The sequence below is a fragment of the Electrona antarctica genome (genome assembly GCF_951216825.1).
Source record: "Electrona antarctica genome assembly, chromosome: 1".
Lineage (NCBI taxonomy): Eukaryota > Metazoa > Chordata > Actinopteri > Myctophiformes > Myctophidae > Electrona > Electrona antarctica.
Genome location: NC_136806.1, coordinates 48533754 through 48555884, shown reverse-complemented (window position 1 = coordinate 48555884; position 22131 = coordinate 48533754). Strand labels below are relative to the sequence as shown.

Genomic DNA, 22131 nt, shown 5'->3' with positions numbered 1-22131 from the left:
AGGGTAGCCTACTTGCCTACAATGGTGGGGTTGGAACGTTCTTTGTCGCAGCATATACGTGCGTAGTGTACGTACAGTACACATACAGTATGGGCTGAGACGGCGCATGTCAGTGGGGAATGTTGAGTGGAAGGAGTAGGACGGAGGTGGGGGCTCCTCAGTGGCAGTGTGAGATAGTGGGGTACACAACAACCGCAGTGTGAGATAGTGGGGTACACAACAACCGCAGTGTGAGATAGTGGGGTACACAACAACCGCAGTGTGAGATAGTGGGGTACACAACAACCACAGTGTGAGATAGTGGGGTACACAACAACCGCAGTGTGAGATAGTGGGGTACACAACAACCACAGTGTGAGATAGTGGGGTACACAACAACCGCAGTGTGAGATAGTGGGGTACACAACAACCACGGTGTGAGATAGTGGGGTACACAACAACCGCAGTGTGAGATAGTGGGGTACACAACAACCGCAGTGTGAGATAGTGGGGTACACAACAACCACAGTGTGAGATAGTGGGGTACACAACAACCGCAGTGTGAGATAGTGGGGTACACAACAACCACAGTGTGAGATAGTGGGGTACACAACAACCGCAGTGTGAGATAGTGGGGTACACAACAACCACGGTGTGAGATAGTGGGGTACACAACAACCACAGTGTGAGATAGTGGGGTACACAACAACCGCAGTGTGAGATAGTGGGGTACACAACAACCACGGTGTGGTGGCAAGCAGTGGGAGGAATTCATTGCCAGGGTAAGCGTGTGACATTATCATCATACCCGGAAGTATTGCAGGAACACAGCTACTGAGTGGCAAAAAACTACTTTCTGGCCTTAACAACCCTTACATCAGACAAACACACAAACACAAACAGAAAAGTCCTATCTGACTGTGTTAAGCAATGTTAAACAACGTTAAAACTCACTTTGCCACTCACTTTGCTATTCGATTTGCCACTCACTTTATGCATGCGCATAATTATACCCTCTATAACGACAAAATTACATTTACAATTTACAAACAAAAGCCACCCATAGACACTCAGGTGACAGTGTCCATGGCTATGAGCCAGCGTTGTGATTCTGTGAATGGGTTGAGGTCGGTCAGGGTGCCGACAAGGCCACTGAACAGACCCCATATCTGGGATGTGGAGTCAGCCAGGGTAAGGCCTTCACAGAAGTTCACACCCCCATACACTGCACACACACACACCACACACACACGCACGCACGCACGCACGCACGCACGCACGCACGCACGCACGCACGCACGCACGCACGCACGCACGCACGCACGGACATGCAGAAATGAATGCTGTGCAATGCGATCAAAAGCAATCTTTCATTAAAAGATGCCATTTTTACTTGACCTGCTGGCCAACGCAACCTAATCACAACCAGCACTTACTTTAATCCTAACCCTTACCTATGGACCGATTCCGTAACAGGTCTCATGGTCGCAGCCTACGTATTTCCTGTAGGCGGAGACGACACATCTGCGGTTTCCCCGCACCAAGCTTCTACTACAGTGAATGGAAAAGTGACTGATGTTAGTCTGCCTCAAACGTTACTCTTTTACCTGCTTTTTACTAACACTAACATTACAAAGATGCCCAGAACATCGGGATGAACCTGTGTAGTTTATGGCTGCTCCAACAGTAGTGGCAACATTCAAAAAAACAAAAAACGGAATGTCAAAATATCTACCGCGGTGGCTGAGACCAGAGCCATTGAGTAATGGTTGAGACAAAGCAGTGAAAGGTCCTGAAAGATACATAACGTCAGTCTTACCCAATACCCAATCTTTCTGTTTTAGGAACACAAGGCTGCTGTACTTTATACCTCATACTAAGCATTAAAGTGTGAGGTCACTTCTTATCAGTCACTTTTCCATTCACTGTAGTAGAAGCTTGGTGCGGGGAAACCGCAGATGTGTCGTCTCCGCCTACAGGAAATACGTAGGCTGCGACCATGAGACCCGTTACGGAATCGGTCCATAATCCAGCTGTCCCTAAACTTAACCCCTCACCCTAAACCTACACCTCCTAAATGCCTCAGCCTAACATGAAGTATAATAACACACACCTCACAGGAAGCACCAGGTCAACGTTGCTTTTAACCATGAATGGACAAAGTTCTCTGGTGAGCATGAGGACCACTCATTATTCTACTATACTGGGGGCCTCACAAGTATAGAAATACAAGTGTACACACACAAGCACGCACGCACACACACACAGACACACACTTTCTCTCTGGCAGAATAAATTCCACTTCCTGACATTTGGACACAAGGTCATGCTGACTCCCAGACTGCCTTTGATTTCTGTGAATGACACTCACTCTGTCCCAATGGCTCTGCATCACACACACACACACACACCTCAGACTCAGAGGCACATAGTGTACTTTTACTCCACTCCAATTATTTGAAAACTTTAGTTTACTCTGTCCCAATGGCTCTGCATCACACACACACACACACACACACACACACACACACACACACACACACACACACACACACACACACACACACACTTGTGAGGACATAAACACACTAATTGGAACACCTTTTTTTATGAATGCCATTTTTTGTAATAATTTTTTGTCATTTTAACTGAAAAGCCGAGCTTGTAGATTTTTTTCAAAAGATTTTGATACATTTGAAAACTTTAAATGGGACATTCTGCATAGTGAATACTTTCTACTTTTGGTACTTTAAGTCAACTTTGATGCCAATACTTTCTGGACTTTTACTTGTAACAGAGTACTTCTACATTGCAGTAATGATACTTTTACTTAAGTAAAACCATTGAGTGCTTTTTTTCCACAACTGCCATTGCGGACCAGTAAAATGGTCCTCACAATCTCTTATTTCTCAAATTTTACTATACTTGTGGGGACATATTGTGCATTAGTGGGACGTTGGCTGGCTCCTTCACACATCCTGCCAGGCGGGGAGGGGGGGGGGGGGGGGGGAGGGGCATGTAATGAGGATGCAGAGGTGGACCAGCAAGGCCATCTGGGCTGGTTTCCTATGTCTAATCCCCCCCTGTCCCTGACTGGGCCTTCCTGTACCTGGCTCAAAGGCACACCGGACACCTCTCAGGCCCCTTCCTTTTTTCACGTGTCATCATTTTTAGTTTTTGAGTGGTGCAACCACTCCTATAGACAGCTATGCGTGTCCCTGGATGCCTGGGTCTGTCCATGGCTGGCTGGGTCTGTCCGAGCACGAAAATAGCTTTTGGTTGGTTTTCACAACCAAGTGTCTCTGTTGCGCACGCACGCGCACACACACACACACACACACACACACACACACACACACACACACACACACACACACACACACACACACACACACACACACACACACACACACACACACACACACACACACACACACACACACACACACACACACACAGTAAGATGATTTGGGGTGTTACAGTACAGTACAGTGACAGTACAGTACAGTAGAGGGACCCCCTGAGGTCACATGGTAACTGTCATTTCTCAACCATTTCGGACGCGGACGCGGGCGCGAGTGAAGGTGTAATTTTAGTTTATCATTGAGAAATGATTTCCCTTATGCTGGGTAGAGTAACAAGATGTGTTGCGGTTGCAGGGAGGTTACTGGCAAGAAGACAGACACTTCACGGGGAGCACCAGGTCAACATTGCTTTTAACCATGAATGGACAAAGTTCTCTGGTGAGGACCAGGAAAAAATCTCCTCACAATGTCTATTTCTCATTATTCTACTATACTGGGGGCCTCACAAGTATAGAAACATTTTGAGGTGAGGTTACTTCCATGAGAGGGGGAGAGGTGGTGGAGTTAGTTGCTTTAGCAGACAGTTTGAGGGTCCAATGGAGTTAAGAGGTTTTGTCCGAAGGGTTTTTTACTACTTTCCATTGGTTAAATATTTCCGAAACAACACACAGATGTAAAGGGCGTTCAATAGCACTGTTTAATGCAAAAAATATAATACAAAAATACAAAAAACTAATAATAATACAAAAAAATAGAACTGTATATCAGTATCAGTTTGGGGGAACTTGCTCGAGAAAACTGATTTAGAATCAGCCTCAGGTCAGGGTTAGGGTAGTGGTGTGAAGTAACTAAGTACATGTACTCAATACTGTACTTAAGTACAATTTTGAAGTATTTGTTTTTAAGGGACTATTTCCAATTTTCAGGACTTCACTACTTTTACTTCTACTCCACTACATCTCAGACTCAGAGGCACATAGTGTACTTTTACTCCACTCCAATTATTTGAAAACTTTAGTTACTAGTTAGTTAGTTACTTTGTAGATGCTGATTATTATTACAAAACACACATTAACCACTTCAGCCCCATTTACATTTCGGCCATTTGAAAATAGCAGAACTACAAGCTCACAATGCGTCGCTGCTATTTTCAAAAGATTTCTTTAACACTTAAAGACTAAATGCATTGCAGTATTGATACGTTTACTTAAGTAAAGAATGTGAGTACTTTTTCCACCACTGGGTTCAAGTAAAACATCTCAGCACTTCTTCCACCACCACTGTCCGCTGCACACACACACACACACACACACTCGGATGTCGCCGGCTGGTTGGGAAACATGGAAAATATTTACACGGCTTTGAGCAGCAGCAGGTAGTGAGGATTACAGCACTTCGTGCCTGCTGTGCTGTTACGTACTGTAGGGATCCTAAGCACCATGCGGCCAAGGCTGTGCTGTTACGTATACTGTAGGGATCCTAAGCACCATGCGGCCAAGGCTGTGCTGTTACGTATACTGTAGGGATCCTAAGCACCATGCGGCCAAGGCTGTGCTGTTACGTATACTGTAGGGATCCTAAGCACCATGCGGCCAAGGCTGTGCTGTTACGTATACTGTAGGGATCCTAAGCACCATGCGGCCAAGGCTGTGCTGTTACATATACTGTAGGGATCCTAAGCACCATGCGGCCAAGGCTGTGCTGTTACATATACTGTAGGGATCCTAAGCACCATGCGGCCAAGGCTGTGCTGTTACGTATACTGTAGGGATCCTAAGCACCATGCGGCCACGGCTGTGCTGTTACGTATACTGTAGGGATCCTAAGCACCATGCGGCCAAGGCTGTGCTGTTACATATACTGTAGGGATCCTAAGCACCATGCGGCCAAGGCTGTGCTGTTACATATACTGTAGGGATCCTAAGCACCATGCGGCCAAGGCTGTGCTGTTACGTATACTGTAGGGATCCTAAGCACCATGCGGCCAAGGCTGTGCTGTTACGTATACTGTAGGGATCCTAAGCACCATGCGGCCAAGGCTGTGCTGTTACGTATACTGTAGGGATCCTAAGCACCATGCGGCCACGGCTGTGCTGTTACGTATACTGTAGGGATCCTAAGCACCATGCGGCCAAGGCTGTGCTGTTACGTACTGTAGGGATCCTAAGCACCATGCGGCCAAGGCTGTGCTGTTACGTATACTGTAGGGATCCTAAGCACCATGCGGCCAAGGCTGTGCTGTTACGTACTGTAGGGATCCTAAGCACCATGCGGCCAAGGCTGTGCTGTTACGTACTGTAGGGATCCTAAGCACCATGCGGCCAAGGCTGTGCTGTTACGTACTGTAGGGATCCTAAGCACCATGCGGCCAAGGCTGTGCTGTTACATATACTGTAGGGATCCTAAGCACCATGCGGCCAAGGCTGTGCTGTTACGTATACTGTAGGGATCCTAAGCACCATGCGGCCAAGGCTGTGCTGTTACGTATACTGTAGGGATCCTAAGCACCATGCGGCCAAGGCTGTGCTGTTACGTATACTGTAAGGATCCTAAGCACCATGCGGCCAAGGCTGTGCTGTTACGTATACTGTAGGGATCCTAAGCACCATGCGGCCAAGGCTGTGCTGTTACGTATACTGTAGGGATCCTAAGCACCATGCGGCCAAGGCTGTGCTGTTACGTATACTGTAGGGATCCTAAGCACCATGCGGCCAAGGCTGCCACCTTCGTGGGTCCTCGACGGCTAATTAGAAGACATCGCTGATGCTGTCGGGCAGAAACCTCTTATCTGCATGTCCAAACCTTTTGTGTTTTTTCCCCCCGTAAATTAATGCCCTACTTGATCATACTACAAACGCCACACAAAAGCATCAAAAGTAGAAGATATATACGCCGCGTTTTGCGCTTGTAGATCTGCTACTTTTCCAATTTGAATCCCGAATAGTAACCGTTTTCGGGCGACGAATCTGGCATTCTTCACACTACCTTGTTTAGGAAGGAAACCTCAAAAAATACTCTCTTACGAGCGGACTCTTTACATCCGTCTCATCTCATAAGAAATATCCCTTTCGGACAGTTTCAACGCCTACGCCGCATTTGCGACAGTGATTTCAATCAGAAAGCCACCGACATGACTACCAGATTTAAAGAGAGAGGCTATAAACCGGTTAATGTAGCTCGGGCCGCGACAAGGCACTTAGCCTTGACAGATCTGACTTGCTAACAAAAAACAAACGGAAGCCCGCTACTCAGAACCGGCCCTTTTTTGTCACGCAATACAGCAACATGTCTTCACACATTCAGCGCATTATAAAAAATAATTGGTCGATTGTGGAGAGTGACTCCTCCCTGAGAGGTTTATTTCCTAAGCCGCCTATTTTCTCGTTTAGAAGAGCTCCCACCCTGAGGGACAAACTCATGCACAGTTACCTTCCACCTGTTAAAAAGCAGACCTGGCTTAACAAACCATTAGGTATGTTCAAATGCATGTGTTGCCCCCACTGCTCTAGTGTCTCACAGACTAAATCATTTATAGATTTCAAAACACAGAAAACCTATAAGATTAACGATCATCAATTGCAATACTACTCACGTAATATATCGTTTGACATGTACTTGTCCTAACTTTTTTTTTATATTGGCAGGACAAAGCGCCGCCTCAGGGCTAGATTGGCTGAACACAAATATGCTATTCGCATTAATATTATCAATTATCCGATTGCTAGACATTTCAGCCAATTCCATAACAACAATGACACACTTTTGAGAATTACAGGTATAGAACACATTAAACCTTTTCCAAGAGGTGGCGACCGCCTAAGGAAATTGAATCAACGGGAAACCTTTTGGATTCATTCCTTAGACGCTCTCACCCCTCCTGGTCTTAATGAAGATATTTTATAGTTTTTTCGTTTTCTACTTTGTTGACTGTTATTATTGTTTTTTAATGATCTAATAAAAAGTTATTTTCCTTTTGTTGAATATTTGGTGCTTAGCTTTTTGCATATTCCTCTGGCTGTCACACACATGTGTTGATTGAGTGGCTAATGGCATGTCCATGTTATTACGGCTGTATTAACCAATGGGCACTCACGTGCCTCTGACTCTGCCAATTATGTCATTGCAAAGCTGTGTGTCCTGTTGCTATATAATGAGTATGTTTGATGTTGTCCTTCATTCTTGCCCTGATGAACATGTTGGCAGTTGCCTTTTAATTAATAAAAGGCGTTCCTCATTTTTTAACCTTGTGTGCCCGGATCCTTCTCTTTGTCTCCACCAGGCCGAAGGCATGGGGAGAGAGTATGTTTTGCACTCCGTCCGTGTGTGTGTGTGCGTCCGTCCGTCCGTCCTTCCTTCCTTCCTTCCGTCCGTCTGTTACCAGCTAATCTCCGGCATCGTTGGCCCGATCCATGCCAAACTTTGCACACACACTCTCTGGATGCCAACGACGAACCTCTGCCCCAAATATTCCTCAACGGCCTGTTATAGCGCCACCATGAGGCTGATTTAGGCAAAACACATTTCTGTAGATTACTCGTACACATTTTATCCATACATCACACAATTCGGTATACACTATCTCCATAGTCATGTGATCAACACGGATCTGCACCATTTCCCATCTTCCTTCCTGATTGGCTAAGATTCGCTTCCAAAGCTCACATGATTGGTCCGTTTCGAACAAAATGCCACAAATCACAAACAGTGTGCAATTTCCGTGAAATTATACACGCACATTTCCACTAGGCTGAGGACGACATGACACAATTTATTTTCCAAACCAGCCTCATGGTGGCGCTATAACAGGGCAATTCCTGTTTTTACCTATAACTGCATCGATCTGTGTACAACTTTGTATGGGCACTCCCTAGAGGCCATGGGAAAACATTTTCCCTGCATCCCTCCACATCTGCCGGTTATAGCGCCATCATGAGGCCGATTTCTGCAAAACACATTGTTTATATTAGTCGCACAGATTTCATCCAAATCTCATGCAAATCGGTATACATGATCTCTGTAGTCATGTGATCAAGACGAGTCTGTTTTCTCAGATTCTACACTGATTGGCTGAGATTGCCTTCCAAAGTCTTCAGGAGTGGCCCGTTTTGTACAAAATGCTGCACATGTCCTGCTCATCCAGAATTCTATCCTCAGAGATGCTATGAGTGATATGGCTCTGCATTTCCTCAACAAAATGAAGAAAATTGTTGCAAAAAACAAACAAACATGTTTATATCACTCCTAAACATTTTGCCAAACATCACACACACTCCTATCCTCCTGGTGGAGACCTGTGCCCAGAAGGGCACTTTTTCTAGTTTTATCTCTCTTTTTATCAGTAACCGTTTTGAATTTGCACATATGAGGTTTCCGAGAGAGAGAGAGAGAGACGACGCGCAAGTTTATAACCGCAAAACACATCGTCGGACGTCTTTAGGAGAGGAGGCTATAATGGAAGGGAGCGGGGCGGGGCCAGTGCGCGTCGGCGACGAAGACCTCAGAGGAAGAGGGAAACTGGTAATTTCCTCAGGCCTGGCCAACGCTCGCTTTTCCCATGAACCCCGTGTGACCTCCAGTGACAGCAGCGAGAGATGATCACTGAACCGCCGAAACCCAACACTCACAGACGGGCCCATATCGCAAACCCCCTACGGAGTTACGGCCATCATCGAAACGAGAAGCCCCATTTGCGCAGTATAATGGCAATGATGGCTCTCATTGAACTGATAAGTGTTCTAAATTATGCTTGTTCCTAAGCAACGTACTTAAGTGCCTTGTGTGCTCTATAATATCTGAGTATCTGCCACCGTGCACCGGGATGTTTTATTTTTATTTTTTTGCCTTTAAAATGAAGTAGGGAGGGATCATCTTGCATAGGACCCACAGGCATCACAGAGACATTTATTTCCACTACACTGCAAGTGCTACTTCAATCAATTCCCGGTCTTTGCCACGGCACACGCAATTAAGCCTTAAATCAAATCAACTGCTGCACACACTCCAGTTCCACATCAGGGCGAGCCGCCTTAAAACTGGCACGGAGGTTAAATGTGCAAAAACATTCACACCCTCGGCGTGAAATCACCTCATAACTCCCAAAACTTCAGCTGGAAATAATCCACGTTGCCTTGTTTTCTTTCACTCCCATATTTTGTGTGGAAAGTCATGTTCCTGTCAAATTACACGTTGATGGGATTTGCTCCCCCATGTTGACCCTTCTCCGATGGAAAATGTGTAGGAGTCCTAACCCGTTCTTCCTCTGCGTTGCTGTTGGACTTAATTATGTATGACACAGACAAATAACTTAATTTGCCTCCCAAGGACAAGTATGCACACATCTGTGCAAGGCTGGTTCTATGCCAAGTTCAAGAACATCAAAGCTAGAGTGAAGCATCACTAATAGAATGTGTCTCACTGTCATTTCACTATGCTACATAAAATCACACTCGTGTGAAGTGAGCGGCGCCCACTGTGGCTGCCACATTCATTGCAGATACACTGCCACTATACGTTACAAGACATGAATGGATTGAATGCAGTGCGTTATATTGTATAAAACAAAATCAGTCACAAAATGTATTTTTATTGGCCACATGATGTCTCACATCTAGACATGCCATGGACGAGATTTCACAGTAGGCCTACGATACGGTGCCGGTATTGGTAACCTATACCTCGGTATTCCACGGTATTAAAAACAAATCTAAAAAAAAATGTAAAAAAAGATTGCCTAGTGAGTGACTACCCCCACGTCCTTATAACCCCTTCTTTGTTCCCCAACCTGTACATATCTTAAAAAATCATTAACATGGTGAAACACATCTTGATCAAGATGTGTTTCACCATGTTAAAGATGTTTTTCAGACCTCCAGTTCTAGGAAACACAGAATGGGGGGGACCTTTTTATTATTTCCACACAACAGCTCTAAGGAATATTAATGACAGTAAAATGTTGAAAATGAGTGGAATTCCCCTTTAAGTGCTGCCCTGAACAAACATTAAAAGTCCATAGACTTGTCTGGCATTCTATGTTTGTTAAAAGTGCTCTAAACAAACATTAAAAGTGCCATATGATGCAATTTCAACATGTACTCACCGTAGAAATGCATCCCAAACCTCCTCGGTTATCTCCTCCCCTACATCTCCCTCTCAATGAACTTTTAAGCGTTCTAAGATTCCGGGCGTAAACAACTAATTTCATCATAGATACATGAGATTGCACCCTTCAAAGTTGGTAATCTAGCTAAGAACACATGTCTATATCAGAGTCATCGGGAAAATTTGGGAACATGGGACATGTTCTCTGAGAAAATCTGCGGACCTGTAAATATCTGAAAAAATTATGTTTGGGAAGTATATATGTTCGTCTGAGAGTTGCTGGAAGGATGAAAAAACATTGACCATTTATAAATCCTTAAAAGTATGAATACCAAGACCTGGCCAGGTTTGAAAAAGCACCATCTACCAGAGAGGGATGAAAAACCGCTAATGGGGCATTATAGAAAATGAATGTAGCCCAAAATGGCACCTAAATTGGACCCACATTTGAGATTTTTTAACAATAATATTTAGTGTACGGACTACGGAGCAGTAGAAGAGAGAATATGAGAGTATGTCAAAGCCTTCAATGACACCAGTCGAGCAGAGTTTGCCTCCATGTATTGTACATGTACATTTTGTTTGTGAGCGCCAGCTGGCAGTTATTTTCCTAGACACTGAATTACAAGTCTGCTGGGGTTGGGACCATAGGAGTCAGTAAGACTGTTACGCATGTCCATTCACCTCTTATTCAGGTAATTAATCAAATATGGGCGGGGACATTTTCAGAAAACACATGCTTTGTTAACTCTTGTACTGCAAAATTGCACTCTTAGGTATCAACCGCGTGTTAGGTATCACACAACATGTCATCTCCATCGTGCAGAGGGAGGAAACGGAGGCATTCAGACCTTATGGGATAATGCTAAATCCATGCCGCTTCCAAACGATAATCAATGTTGTTTTTGTAAAAACGCCAAAATCCAAAAGCAAGTTGGTCAAATCCAGATTAGACCAACGAGAAACTGCTGCTACGGTGATTCAGATGATGATGGATTATTATTACACATCATCATAATGACGCTCAATGACAAACTCAAATAGCTATTCGGGGTCGGGGAAGATTTGGGGGGGAGAGGTGTCATTTACAGAACTCTGCCGTCCCGATGCGGGAAGTGTGTGTGTGTGTGTGTGTGTGTGTGTGTGTGTGTGTGTGTGTGTGTGTGCCCACGCGCATCCGTATGTGCGTGCGCGTGTGGAGGTGTCAGAGAGCTAAAAGTCTGCCATGTGGTTTTCATTAACTATCTAACACCGAGTGGACACATATTTGGCTTTTTTCGTGGATTCCTGGCGGGGTTGAAAGACCTTATCTCTCCATTTTTTGGGGGTGGTGGTGCTACACAGAAATAAGCACCTAGCGGTGATCGACGCGCAGTCTTGTATATAAGCAAACGTCCATCCGCCCCTGGGGTCTTTGCTATCCTACACCTGCGATGACTGAGGCTCCTCTCATGGCCTCGCTATTTATTTGAACTGTATTGCATGGCGCTTCCCACGCGGAATAGCGGCATTCCACTCCGCTGCGAGCGGCTCCCCAGCTGATAGGGAAGATATCGTCGGGGTCGGCTGGGAAACCTTGAATCTCCATCATGTGACTTTTTTATGTTATGGAAATGAATGCCCTACTTGTTTTCATACAAGCAAAAGTACAGTATAGCAAAAGTAATAGCCGATCTACTAAGTTCACAACATCGCAAGGAGTTGTGAGGCTTGTAGATCAGCTATTTCCGTCATTTAAAGTGGTTAAGTCTGTGGGTTCTTCAAATATGTAACCAATATAAAGTATTAACACGAGCTTGTGACTAAATGATAACTCGTAGAGCATGCCAGTACATTGATACTTGAACTTATCTGTGTATAAAATATCTTTATAAAAAGAAAAGATGACTACACTACACTGGATCCATTAGACTGGGAACATAGGTAGGTTTCCCATTTCCTGATAAGTAGCGCTTCTTTTGGACATATGAGGTTTTCGCCCGACAGTGACCACATTCAAGGACAGACGCTGTGGCTCAGTGTGAGAGCCCCTCTCTCCAAGGAGGCTAAGGTTTGAATCCTGAGATTCTGCAGCAGGGAAAAGAATAGGGGGCCTGTTGTTGGCTAAAACAACTCGACCTCTTATAGTGGATGACTACAATAATACCCAGAGAGTCCAGAGTCGGGTTTCAGAGATGATCTGATCAAGCAGAAATATGTGAACAGAAAACACGACAGGGCTAAAAAAGCAACATCTACACCAGTACAGTCACCACCACCATCACTGTTGTGGAAAAGTAACCTAGTACTTCACATTTTCTCAGCCTTTCAACTCGGAAGTAGGCTACTTCTTCCCACCACTAAAAGCAATGTCAGCCCTGTACACGTACACTCTGTGGTAAAGCTTATATAGCTCAGCATGAAACTAAATCAATTACCACAGTTATTATTGTGTAGTGGGAGTGACTTAAATACTCAAGTAGTGTACTTACTGTGCTTTCCATTTCTTATATTTTATACTTCTACCCCACTACATTTCGGACACAATTTTTTACTTTTTTACTTTTGACTCCACTATTTATTTATTTTATTTTTTGAAAACTTGAAAACTTTAGATAGATAAATACAAAACCTGAAGCACTTACGCCATATTGTATTACTTTGGCTATTTGAAAATACTATTGGAACAGCACCCATTCTGGGGTAGTGCTCAGCTCAGTAATACTATTGAAACAGCACCCATTCTGGGGTAGTGCTCAGCTCAGCATAAAACTAAATCAATTACCATTAAAGTAAGCAGCAATGACCGGGCCCAATATGACCGGGACAAATATTGACCAATTAGACTTAGAGAGCAGAGCTATTAAAGTAACTGTAACAAAGGACAATTGCCCTCAGAGCTGAACGAACACCTCTCAGGGCAGCCGAAAGGAAGTGGCATAAGACGAAGCAACCAGATGACCTCTCCCACTTTCACTCACTCCTTTCTGCCTTCTCCCTTTCACTATCCACTGCTAAATCCTCTTTCTACCACACCAAGATTCAATCCTGTACCTTTAACCCTTCTCCACTTTCTCCTAACCCCTTAACCCCCCCCCCCATCAGCAGCTCCTTTCCCATCTTCCTGATAAAGAAGTGTCTGACTCACCCAATACTAATCCCAACATGCCTGTCCTTCTCTCCTCTCTCTCCAGATGAGGTCCTAAAACTAGTGACCTCCACTAGACCTACCTCTTGGCTCCATCCCTTCTCCAATCTCCCAGACCAGGGAGGTTTTCAACTGATTTTGACTCAGGGACCACCATTCTGACTAAGAGCAGCCTATTCCTAGCACTATTGTGTTAGGTGGGCTGACCACCCATTCCATTCACATCTCACGGATTATGTTTCTGCACTGCACTGTCAAATAGGCCTATATCTGGCTTTTGTTCAAGCTGTTAATACATACAATACGACCAGACCTACAGTACCAGGTTTCTTGGAAAGGTTTGCTTTCATCCCCCCAAACCCTCACAACTAGGGTCCCACTGGGATCTGTAATTGGTCCCCTCCTTTTCCCCCTGCACACTAAATCTCTTAGGTGGTCATTGTTTATAGATAAATCACCACAGTGATTTATTTATCAACAATGACAATCTAGCCATACATTGTATACTCATAGTTTCATTGTACAGATGCTGATGTTAGACTGATGTTAGGCTCTAAGTTTGCTTATGATCCTTGATGACTGTTTCTATGTAGGCTATTTGATGTCTTAGCATGTGTTGTTCTTGCTTACTGTAAATCGCTCTGGATTAAGAGCATCTGCTAAATGCCTAAATTGTAAATTGTAATTGTAACTGAGTCCAGTCAGTGAGGTGACAAATGACTCTGGATAACAAACTTAAAGGTTATGGCAAAAGACAGAAACAATGAAATATCAACCTGAATAGGGGTTGTTGTGGCCATAAAGATCCAAGTTTTAGGCATATGAGGTTTCCACCCGGCAGAGACGATATTCTGTATGGCATCATCTCTGCAGCTACCAGGACAGGCATGCATGCTTTTGGAACCTCGTTAGAGAGAGCATGACAGGAAAATGGTTGTAAAATGTTTTGGGGTGAGATCAGGAGCAGTGGCTCCCAACCTTTTCTGGATCAGGGCCCACTTGAAAAATCTCCAGCCAAGTGTCCACCCATCTAATCACTTAACACAGCAGCCAAACGGCTGACGTGTTAACCGATTCATTGCCACCTGGTGGACGCAAGTGCCAACGCTTGACTGCCGACGCGGATCTACTTCGTTTTAGTGTGATGCACGCTGGATGCATTCGACATGGACCCTTGGTCTGGCTCTGACAGGCTGTCAGTGTGTGCAGAGTCAGGCTGGGTGGTGTGTGACGATCCAGTTGAAGTACTTCTATTGGTACGGAGACGGGCCCGGGAGAACAAATAATGAAACACAGTAGGCAGTATCACACTATTGGTTTATTAGACAGACTTATAGTGCTGGATCATAGAAACGAGACAGTAAGATAAGAAGATGCGTGTCATAGGAACGTGGCATGATGATGTGCAAGGCTAGCCTTACTCTAGAAAGCACCAATGTTCCAATCGGGATCACCGGATAGTCAGAAAAGACCTCCGAACATCGCACGTTTTGTTATTCAGCGTTTTAGTCTGCCTGTATACAAGAAGTGAATGGCACTGCGCATGTGCGAAACATTACCAAGGACATTACACACAGACGCCTGAGATGGCTAGGACATGTACTGAGGATGGAGCAGGATCGACTGCATCACAAAAGGTGGCCTTAAGATGGACACCATCAGGCAAAAGAAAACCTGGGAGGCCCAAAACCACCTGGCGCAGAACTGTGACGCAGGAGCTGGAACAGATGAACCTGTCCTGGGGAGAGGCGCAACATGCTGCCAGGGATCGGATGAAATGGAGAGCGCTCATTGAAGCCTTATGTCCCATAGGGGACGAAGAGGAGTAAGTAAGTAAGTAATGCACGAAACCGGCCTAGGATCGCTGAAGAAGCAAAAAATAAATAAAAGCGATCCGGTTTGATATCAATAATAAAGATTATATGATGGAACGTTTCGCCAAAAGCGGTTGCCGGTTGGATTATATATGGTGGAACGTTCCGTCATGAGCTGTTTATTTTTTTTTGTCAATTGCAAGGTCCACTTGCAATATCCTCATGGTCCAACCTGTGGGCCCTGGCCCACAGGTTGGACATCGCCGAATTCTCTTTGGAGACACAAAGCTTGACATGACAATGGTTGCGAAATGTCTGGGGGTGAGAGGGCTGGAAGATCCATAACTGCTGCTGCTGTGTAAATGATATCCTGTCAGAGAAAATGACCATGACCTTTGAGCTGGCAGGTCTACAATCACCCTGTATTTCACTTATGTGCACCCTCCACTGAATACGATGAGACAGAAGCAGATCTACAATCACCCTGTTGTATATCACTTATATGTCCACCCTCCACATAAGGTGGTTGTAGCTCACCCTGTATATCACTTACTGTGTCCACTCTCCACTGAATATGATGAGACAGAAGCAGATCTACAATCACCCTGTAGGTGTAGGCCTATATCATAAATATCCACCTACACTGAATATGATGAGACAGAGCAGATCAACTATCACCCTGTTGTATTTCACTTATGTCCACAGTCCACCCTCCACTGAACATGACGAGACAGAGCGTATGATATCTACTATTCAGTATTCACCCTGTATATCATAAATGTCCACCTCCAGGCTCCACTGAAGATCTACAATTGATCGTGGTTACACTTACGTATGGTATATCACCCACTGCGCTGAATATGATGAGAAATGACCCAGGATGCAGATCTGTGCTGAAGCTGAATATGAAGAAAGTTAGCCTATTTTCCTTTTCACCGTCACATCTGCAGAATTCTATATACATTTCATGATTTATTCTGATGTCTGATGCCGATCCAGATTATTTATTTTTTTTATCTTGAAATCAATAAAATAAAAATAAAAAAGGTTGTCTTTTAATTGATTAATTAATTCATGATTTATATTTGAGAACATTTAAAGTGACATTTCACTTTCAAACATGTGTGGGGTAATTTTTTTCTACACTGGCTTTTGTGAGCACCCCAGACAGTTTTTAACACAATACATGCCCAAGACGTCCACAGACGTCCTAGGAGGAATGATCCCATGCAGTGCCCAGGACGTCTGTACACGTTTTCTTTTGCGAAATCGGATGGGCACCCCACGTCACTATTTTGAAAGAATGAAAGGGCACATAATGTGTATTAAGTTGCTTGATTCAGTATTTAGATATTTGATATTCATTTGATCAGACACGCCCCCTTCCTATACAAACCCATTGTAACTCCAAACTCCAGTTTAAACCATGATAGATTTTCTGGTGACCGATATTGTCCTTCCATTTAATACGTGAGGGGCTGTATTTTTTAACATGAATGTAGCCTAATTGAAAAAGCAAGGCCGCCCTCACACAACATCAGTCACCAGAACCAAGCGGGTGTTTTCAATGAATCATGGTTAAAATGGAGTTTGAAGTTACAATGTGTTTATATAGGAAGGTTTATGGTTAAGTAGTCTAGTCTGATCAAATTAATATCAAATATCTAAATAGTGAATCATTCAAGCAATTTAAAAACTAAAGCGGAAGCCCTGGGGGCCAGTATAAGCTAAGGGAGCTGATGGTAGGTGTCAGCAATCCTCCCCCAGGTCGACAAGCTTGTGATCGGCTATTTTCGGCAAAGCGGTTTGGTGTAGAGTGGGGAGGGGGGAAAAAGAGGAGACCAAGTACAGAGGCAAAGTTTTAAGGATTTAAGTGGTCATGCCCTAAGAAACCAAGCAAGAGTATGAATAGTTCAAATACAAAAACATACAGTACAACACAGCTCTAGGTGAAAGAGCAGTGAATTAGGTTGCCATATGTCAGATCCACTGTACAATGTATCCCCTGTCTGCTCCCAACAGCTGTTCGGCTGCCATCACTAATGAATAGACTGTGACTCAAACTCTCATTTAGTCATTTAAACCACAAACAACGACACAGTCTAAATCTCCTTAGTGTCGTGTTTAACGACATGAACCCTTTAGCGTAGCTATTCTGGGCATGTCATAATAGGCGTTTATTCATTGGGACATTTTGGCCCAACATTCGGCCAAAGCAGCAGATCTACAAGCTCAAAATGTGTCGCGTTGCCGATGCATTGCAAGCTTGTGGGTCGGCTATTTTGGGGGAGAAGACATTTGGTGTAGAGGGAGAGAAGGAGGGGACAAGGCATGGAAACCTTGGACCGAGGATCCCCAGTCAACTGACATACTTTTTTTATGAATAAAATGTCATTTTGTCCAATCTGTATGGTAGAGTATGTTAATATAACTCAATTTTTATTTTGCTTCCCTGCTTTTCTATTGAGATCATGTCAAAGGCCACGTCTCACCTATAGTCACAGGATCTGACCTGATGGTCAAGATTCAATTTCCCCAGAGCAAGCAGGCTGGCTATTAGCTCTATTAGCTCAATGGTAAAAATGTCAGCGCTTCAAATCCGGGCTACAGGAAGAAAGTTGCATAGTGCTGCGAAATGTATAGCCTATAAAGCTGCTTGCATAGCTACGTTGCCCTGTAAAGCCAAAGTGCAGTAACTACTCAAAGAATCAAACTGATTTAAAAAGAAGTTTATCAGTATATAAGTGATATTGCACTAATTGTATATCTGTTCGTGAGGTAATTGTTTATCCCCCAAAATCGTGAAGGCTGATTTGACCTTTGGCTTTGAGACAAAAAAGTCCAATAATGTAGTTGGTTACTGCACTTTGATCTTGTAGGGCACATCCTGACCTAGCTGATGCACCCCCCAACGCTCAGTCTCGTTGCATTTGGCTGAAAATGATAATTTTTTAAATACGATTATGGCAAATAATCACAGAATGTCACTGACATGCAGCTGCTGTTTACTCCCGCAGCTGTTCTACATCTCCTTACAAACAGTGTTTTACCGGATTTTGGCATTTGTGTTAAATAACACCATAAAACCGGCATTACCCTTTTCATGTCACGCACTCCCTAGAGGGCGTTCGTGCACCACAAGGGGTGCACGCGACGACAGTTTGGGAACCCCTGTTGTAGGGAAATGAAATGAAATGAAATCTATATTTACCCAGGGTATCTGGGCTAAGCTCAAGAACTTGTTTCCAGCCAGGCCCTGCTCATAGAACACATTTCATCGTAGTGGTTGATGCCTTGTTCAAGGGCATTTCAGCGGTGGTAATTTTAACGTGTCGGACGGCTGATTCGAACTGGGAACCTTCCGGTATCTAGACCGCGCCGCTATCCGTTCGGCCACCGCTGCCACACAGGGCAACACAGTATACTTGCATCTCTGTCACGTGGAAACCTCATATGTCCAATACTTCATTGGACATAATTCAAATTCAAAAGTAACCGATCAACAAGCTCAAAACACGTCACTTCGCGCCACATTTCGGACTTTTCGTAGTTTGGAACCTCTATATCTATGCTGCTATGCTGAATTGGAGTCTAGCTGGGTAGAGCCTGTCGACAAGTAGTGGATTAAACCCCTTCCGCAGTATTTATTTCAAAAAGTAAAAGGTATCAGAACCAATATACAGTTGATAAACTTAACATAGGCCCCTAACATTTTAACTGAGGCATCAAACAACCGCTTACAAAGCGGTTGTTTGTCAGACAGTACGATTTGTTTCCCCGGTTTTCCCAATGCAATAATACGGAAGCAGTACTGCGCATGCCAACTGGAGGTGACTTGACTACATTTTTATTTAAGCCTGATTTAAGCGGTTGTTTGATGCCTCAGTTAAAATGTTAGGTGCCTATGTTAAGTTTATCAATTGTATCTTGGTTCTGATACCTTTACTTTTTTAAATAAATACTGCAAAAGAGGTATAATTCACTACTTGTCGACAGGCTCGACCCATTTCTACCAGCGCAGGGATAGCTTTTCTCTGAACCTCATCTCGGAGCTAAAGAGTATAGCGTATATATAGAGGTTCCAAACGGAGTTACTACTTGTGATGCTTTTGTGTGACGCTGTAGTATGATGAAGTAGGGCGTTGATTTACGGAAAAACACCCCTTAACCCTTATCCCTAAACTTATTTGCCATTTTTTACAAAACCTTTTAAAATTGTTCAAATAGCTGATCTACAAGCTCACAATGTGTAGATCGGCTATAGTTGAACTATTTTAAAATGATTTTCAAAATAGTAAAAAATGGCAAATAGGTTTAGGGATAAGGGATAAGGGTGGCGCAAGATGGAGCCCAAAAAGTTAAAATATGGAGATAGGGGTTTTCTGCCCGACAGCAACGATATTCACATTATTTAAGGTTTCTGTTTCTGCCAGTGTTCACAGTGGCTCATGAGAGCTATTAGTCAACCAGGTCAAAATCATCTCAGCTCTCAGTCCAGATATTTACCATTCCCCAACAACACCACAGCTCTCAGTCCAGATATTTGCCATTCCCCAACAACACCACAACACTCTCCTCCTTGCATAAATGGTAAATGGTGCATTTTTATAGCACCTTTATCCAAGGCGCTGTACAGAGATTGTGCATTGCATTCACTCATTCACACACACATTCACACACCAATGGCAGCGGAAACCATGCAAGGCACCAACCAGCACATAAGGGGTTCAGTGTCTTGCTCAAGGACACTTCGACACCAACTCTGGGGGAGAGCAGGTTTAAACTGGCAACCTTGCGGTTACCATCCGGCCACTCTACCTCTGAGCCACCACCGCATCCACTCTATCTTCATAAGATGACCTGGCTACTACAGTACTGTTAAAACATCCCATGGGTTATGTCTGTGTGTGGCTTCTGAGTTAATTTGTAACACCAATTAACCCCAATTAGGGCCTATCTTTCACAATGGTGAACAACAACAGCATACCGCCCCTAGTGCCTATCTGTGCACCTCTAGCGCCAGTGGTTCTCAGACTTCAAGGACCCCCATAACTCATTGGGCGGGACCTTTATAATAAGGGTCCACTTAGAACCCCCTCAAGGAACCCTGACTGAGGGTCCCTGGCCCTGGCCCCGCTTTGAGAACCACTGATCTAGGACCATCACTTCAAGGCCTGCATGGGGCCCAGTCTGAATCAGACCAATAGGTTTCAAGAGTGGTCCATTATTAGACTGATATTAGTTTTGTTAAATGTCAACATCAGGAAATGTTTATGGGAACCCTAGAACAGTTTGAAATCACAATAGCAAAGCACAATAGTAACTTTTGTTACTATATCTCAAACAAATAAATAGGTACGTAAAGGAAATAAGTCATAAATAATAACATGACATGATCAAAAATAAAAAGGGATTACATTATTTATAGCCTCTATCACCCATTAATTAATAAAACTCGAATAAAATAAAATGTGTGCACTATGCAGGTTAATTCTGATCTAGCCTATTTGCTTCGTAAATGTCAGCCTACAGCAAAAAAGCTATAGGCGACGCCGGCGGCCTAAATGAAATATAAATCAACGTGATGTATAATTTAATTTCACAATGCAACGTGCTGAATTTTGAATAGGGCAACAGCATGTCAAGCCATAAATAAAACAATAAACTCGTCCAGGTCGTCCTAAAAAAACTTTTCTTTGCGCTCCAAACTTTGAAGTGTGCTGTGTGTGCAGTGCGTCGTTCTACTCACCTGAGGCATAAGCAACTCCAATCCAAATCCGACAGATAAGCGTAAAATCTGTCTTCATTTCCAGTTATCTCCGGCCCTCCAAGTTTAAGCCGATGTTTGAATAGAAAATCGCTCGTTAAAAGTGAAAAGTACAGTTAGGCAACAGTCCGTGGAAGAGGAGTGAACTCTCAGGTGAATCAACGGTCTCAGCGATGCGATGCCTCCATGCAGTCCTCCCCCTCTCTCTCTACCCCCCCCCCCCCCCCCTCCTCTCTCGTATCCCCCCTCTCTCTCTCTCATCTGCCCCCTCTCTCCTCCCCCCTTCTCTCTCTCTCTCTCTCTCTCTCTCTGTCTCTCTCGCGGTCAACTCTGTACACAGAGGATGTGCAGCAGAAAAGCACAAAAAGCGTGTTTTCCTGTCAAAGGGATGCATAAGGCTCCGAATGGGCATTACAACGATTTCCCTTTCCCTTGCCCGTGACTGGGACACGACACGCACACACCCACACCCACAATCACCTCCCGCCTTCACTAGTTCATAAAACACTCGGCTCCAGCTGAATTAGGTTGTGGGTGGGGGTCAGGGGGGGTGGCTGTCGGGGTCGACTAAAATCCATGACAAATTTCCTTCCTGGTGTAAAGATCTTATTTCGTTCATGACTACCTTCCACAGCTGTTGCTCGTCTTTGAAAACTGTCACATTCACCACGAACTTTTTCCAATTAGCGCTAATTGGGATAATGCTTCTTTTCTTGGAAGGAATAATCTCTACTGCAACTAACCCTAAGCATTTATAAGAATAAAAGTAATTTATTTTAACGGGAAAATATCTGTTATTGATTTCAGAAATGTTTGTTTTGTTTTGTTTATGTGTGAGTGGCTGGGTGGGTGGCTGTGGGTCTGAGCACGAAAACAGCATGGTTGTTTTTCACCACCTGTGCGCAACCTACACACGCACATATTTGTTTATTTGTTTTTTTAAAACGGATCCCCATTAGCTGATGCCATGGCAGTCAGCTAGTCTTCCTGGGGTCCACACAACATATTACAAAACACATACAAAAAATAAAGAAAACTAAA

General features: G+C 44.1%; 1 protein-coding gene across 3 annotated transcripts in view; it reads right to left on the bottom strand.

Annotated features, from left to right (window-relative positions):
- The window catches only part of flt4 (fms related receptor tyrosine kinase 4), a 164644-nt gene extending 143399 nt beyond the window's left edge, over positions 1-21245 (bottom strand). For all 3 annotated transcript variants that reach the window (XM_079502612.1, XM_079502614.1, XM_079502613.1), the window contains exon 1: positions 21073-21245. In XM_079502612.1, coding sequence (XP_079358738.1) covers positions 21073-21130 — 58 coding nt within the window. In that variant the 5' untranslated portion in view covers positions 21131-21245. The remainder of the gene's footprint in view (positions 1-21072) is intronic.
- Between the last annotated feature and the right edge of the window lie 886 nt (positions 21246-22131).